We start from the raw sequence: 4,970 nt of genomic DNA, 5'->3' as shown, positions 1-4,970 counted from the left end.
AAACAATGAGACAAGCTCTATTGTGTCTACCGTGAAGGATGTTCCATATCTGGTTTCATTCTTGACTCCATTGTTGTCATATAAGATCACCACATAAGAAAATAATAATCACCTCTAATTATTAGCTATGTCAGAGTTTGTATTAGAATTGCTCACCCAAATTGCTTTGCATGATCTCTCTATCTAACAAGTCATCCTCGTCAAATTATGTTATAAGTGCCCCAATTGACACAAATGTTGGAGAATGATTGTAGACATCCTCATAAATGTATATGCATGTACCAACAATTTCACAGTGTGTACAAAATAGGAATGATGATTGCATTGTGGCATTTTGATTGAACTACTTGGAAGCAAATTCATGCATTGAATGAAAATTATCCAATCAAGTGTATGGCATATAATAACTAAGAGTTGTGCAATACCACAAAATGACATCTTTTATATGCGCATTTTTCTTTGCATAACACGATTGATATGAATTTGTTGCAAAGAGTAATCTAGCATAGTAGTGTATTTAAAAGGTTAAAATCTTTCCTTGATATGTATGTCTTTTCAAATATATAGAAAGGTCACATTCATAGCCATCCAATGTTGACATGATGTAAAAACAAGCTACTTGGTTCCCTACTTTCCCATTACCTTTTTCCATAATATAAAAAGGTCACATTCATTGTGATCCACAGTTGGCATGTTGATGTAAAGACAATGTAAAACAAAGTTTCACGCGTATGACCTCAAGATTAGTTAAGGTAGAGTAGAGGAACGAAGAAAATTATTGAGAGATATCATTCATTACACTGAAGAGGAGAGAGAAAAAGAAACAAGTTTATAAATAAGACAGATGGTAGACAAGGAGAGACAAAAAGATACAAATCATTACATGGATACTCAAACAAGCAAACGTTTGGAAAATCGAAATTCAATGTTTCTCTAAGAAAATTAACTCCTTCACCTAGTGGCATTGCCCTTTGGGCAAGCCTAACAAAAAGCTTTGTCAAATACATATCTTAAACTTAAAAGTGTGTCTCCGAAGATTGTTGGAGTTAAGGTGATTCCATACCTAATAAAGAACTGAGCTAGAATCAATCCATTGGAGCTGGTGGTCCCATTGTCTTCACACACTTGTTCCAACGTAACTTGTACTAAAACAACTGCACGAAGCAACCACAATGGACCTTCCGATATTGGAAGCGACCAGTTCGTTGTGGCATATTGAATAGAGAAGAAAAACATAGAATTCCAACCTAGCTCATATCAAGAAGAAAACCAAGTTGGATAGTTAATGTATCGAATGTTTCATTATTGCAATTGGTGTGGTTCTTCGTCTCACGCCTTTCCATCAAGGCCCAAAGAGAGACCCAAAAAGTTGTGCTCTTGCGAAACCATGGGTAGTTTTGGTGTGGAAACATCTGTGGCAACAACCACCGACGTTGTCGGGATATAGGGTGAGAATCCTGATGATGCTGCAGTTGGTAATTTGTTGGATGCAGCCACTACATGTGCCATGTTGCAAGCATGCCATGTCCAACCGGTAGGTCTTTCCACATTGTACTTCAACAATTCACTTGTATGAGGAAAACCTTGGGCATAAGGTACATCTCTTATAGGATCGTTTCCGTGTGTGTAGACTCCACTACATGTCGTGGACTTCTTTGCATTCTCGAATGGCATAACGTGACATGACCCTAGCAAGAGCCCATCTCTTTCATTCTGGTTTTGGCCAAATGTATTAGTGAGTCTCGTCATTAGTCCTTGGTTGTCACCCCTTCTTAGTGTCCACCCTTCATTTGTGACACGCTCATCTTGGTTACTTGGGTTGGATTGGATATTCATGGGATTGCTAGTACTTTCTTCGGTTTGAAGTATTGATTGAGTACTTGAGGAGCCAAGAGTAAGCTTTAATGTCTCCTCAAGACCTAGAATTAAATGACTAGTCCATCATTAGGGTTATACTTAACTTCAATCTTTCAATATCATAGTTGCTAAATTCATGGAAAGAGATTACCCATTGAATAACTTATTAAACAAATCCATGGAAGGTTAACCTTAGATTTATGTCCATATGATACCGTTCCAAACTAAATCAAGCCATGTGGTCTACTCAAGCTAATGGTCCTATCTTGGGCTTAGTTGAACCCCCTTAATATATGAATATTTTATGCTCATGAAAATTAGAGAATTGGTACCGTTTTTGGAGTCTTCGAAGAGATCTTCTTCGTAAGAACTAGGATCAAAGTTTGTGACCGCATCCCTCCCATTGCAACGGATAGCCGCTCTATCATATGCCCTACATGATACCAAAGAAGATTAAGCAAAGAATGCCATGGCATTGTTTTTCCTAGTCAGTTACCGTGGACATGGAGAAAAGCAGGAGTAACCTTGCGGCGTCGACTTCGGTGTCAAATAAGCCAAGGTAGATATACCTAGAAAGAAAAAACACAGAATCAAGTTTGGTCGAGGATTGATCCGACTAAATGAAGCGACCAAAATTCATGGCACAATTGTTGATCAAAGGTTTCGTTTAAGTAGGAATTGAACCCACTTTTTGCCGAGGAATTGGCCCATTCTCGCCTCCCAACGTCCACATTTGTGCAATGTGACACCTCGGAACCTCGAGCTGCCCCGGGAGAAGCCGGTGCTCTGTCGGCGTAGAATATGCACAAATTCTTCCTTTGTGAGAGAACTCATCTACAATATAAAAGATAAGAATTTACAATCCTTGTTGTAATATATAAATTCCACAAATTCTTACTGATTTGTTAGAGATCCCCATCACAAACACAAACATACAATCTCTACCTGTTTCATATCATCTTCATAATCACTCAAATTGAAGTTAATATCAGCATCGGGGCCCCGGAACTTGATCGCCGCCCTATCGTAAGCTCTGGGTGCCCCAAAACATTATTTGCACTGTTAGATTTAACTTTTACTAATTGAAGCTCATTCAATTGATAAAAACATTTTTGATCCATCCATCATATAATAGGTGTGCGTCTAAATGTAGATGTGAAAAAAATCACAAGAAAATTTTATTTAGGATCGATGCCAAAATTACCTCGCAGCGGCGTGCGCTGTATCAAATCCACCTAGATTTGATCAAAGAAAAAATGTAACAAAAAGAAGATGATATGATCAAGGCCATTGTTTTGGAAAAAAAAAATGGGCTTTCTAAAGGCAGTAAATTGTAGTAAGCTACCATCAAACCTTTGCATTTGTCAAAGAAAGTAATTTTTGGTATTCAAGACTCACCTAAGTAGACTTGCTTGCCACAATCCCTACAGGAAAAAAGACAGTGTGGCAAACAATCATGGACTTGAAAAACCCCCAAAAAATAAAAAGACAGGGATGGTGCTCTGTATCCCAACCAATTTTGATTTGTTAGCTAAAAAAAAAAAGGAATTGGATGCTTACCAAATGTGGGACTCCCATCTTCCGGTCCGCCGGTAAAACGTGACCCCACGGTACTGGGAGCTCCGGGAGCGGGGGCCGCGCCTGCTTTTCTTCATGGGCGGCACGTGAACGGGCTCCAATGCCGGGGCGCTCTTCCGGGGGCCGGCCCCAGGCCCGAGGCACAAGCTGCGGGGCTCGGCCATGTTGAATCCGGCCAAAGATCGCAAGGGAAGTCCACGGGCCGGGGCCGGGGCCGGGGCTGGGGCCTCGTGGCGAGCATAAGCTGAAGAATTCATGGTGTTATCGAAGCTCCCGAGTGGCGGTGGCAAGGGAGCATGGCGGAAGTGGTCTGGGAAGTGTTGGTGGAACCGGAGGAGGTGGTTTATGGGGGTGTTGTGGGCATCGAAAAGGCCGAAGACGGAACCGGGCCCGGTGGGTTGTGTGCTATGGTGGAGGGTGTTCCCATGGGTAACCATGCTATGGTAGGCCATGTAATGAGATGGGTTAGGGTTAGGGTTAGGGTTAGGGTTAGTATGTATCTGCTCCTTACTAGAAGCTTCGAACTGGTCAATGGGAGGGACTCTATGGTCATCATCATCATCATCTTTAGTTGTAGTTGTAGTAGTAGTTGTTGTGGTTGTGGTAGTAGTACTCACATACTGAGTGGCATTATTCACTGAATTTGTCCCTGAAAGGTTGTCTTCCCCTCCGCTCAATACAGCAGTAGCATTGCAAGGGTCATTAATTATCGTGCTCTGTACCAGATCCGAGGTTTGATTCTCTGCCTGGCTCACTCCCTCGTCGTCGTCTTCTTCTTCTTCTTCTTCTTCTCCTTCATTGTCATCGCTCGTGAGACGGTGATCTAGCTCACCTGCTGCCATGATAGGTAGCCGATTCAAATCTAGCTTAACCATGGCCTGAGTAGCTCAGGGGCTTATGATTTGGCAAGGAACTGAATCTAAGTCCTCACTGATTCTAGTGTAGGGAGACAGAGGGGGGGGTTACAAAAGCTTAAGAATTATTAGAGAAATCAAGGATTGTAGCTCAAGAATCCATGGAAGCAATGTGGGTGTGAGGAAGGGAGAAAGAAAAACCCCTTCTGTTGTGAGGGAGGAGGGAGAGACCATTAAAAATAAGAGTGTTTGGGGGGGTTGGAGGTGGGAGAGAAATTAGTTAGAACTAAGTTTAGTTAGGCTCCTTTTGTTTTAATGAACATGTGTTGTGAAGAAGAAGAAGAAGATCAAATGATTAGATGCATGTATGCATGTGTGTATGTGTGAACGCACATATACATATGTACATACACATACACATACATATGTGTATGTATGTATGTATGTATGTATGTATGTATAGATAGTACATATACATATACATATACATATACATACATGTTGAGTTGAGTCGCTCTCCTATTTTCCTAAGGTTCCATAAAGTAAAAAGGGGCACTGTCTAATCCTTACACAACCATATGCTACATGTGTGTGTTTACATATATTTGTGCGCGTGCGTGCATTCGAACGATGTCTAGGAGAGGCACATAGCGAGATCAACTGAGTATGCGATACCAGAGA

General features: G+C 41.3%; 1 protein-coding gene across 1 annotated transcript; it reads right to left on the bottom strand.

Moving 5' to 3' along the window:
- Positions 1–860: 860 nt before the first annotated feature.
- LOC147858905 (uncharacterized) lies at positions 861–4,526 on the bottom strand. Its single transcript, XM_087325947.1, has 8 exons — positions 3,418–4,526; positions 3,256–3,281; positions 3,062–3,092; positions 2,803–2,890; positions 2,546–2,691; positions 2,382–2,426; positions 2,190–2,290; positions 861–1,919 (listed from the first exon to the last, which is right to left on the bottom strand). Exons 1-8 carry the CDS (start codon positions 4,308–4,310, stop codon positions 1,330–1,332), a joined length of 1,920 nt encoding a protein of 639 aa, XP_087182073.1. The 5' UTR covers positions 4,311–4,526; the 3' UTR covers positions 861–1,329.
- Between the last annotated feature and the right edge of the window lie 444 nt (positions 4,527–4,970).

The sequence above is a fragment of the Azolla caroliniana genome, unplaced genomic scaffold, assembly GCF_043228905.1.
Source record: "Azolla caroliniana isolate FFs.n. ecotype wild unplaced genomic scaffold, voAzoCaro1.0.p SCAF_10, whole genome shotgun sequence".
Classification (NCBI taxonomy): domain Eukaryota; kingdom Viridiplantae; phylum Streptophyta; class Polypodiopsida; order Salviniales; family Salviniaceae; genus Azolla; species Azolla caroliniana.
The sequence above is the reverse complement of the archived record's forward strand: the minus strand, read 5'-3'. Positions and strand labels throughout refer to the sequence as shown.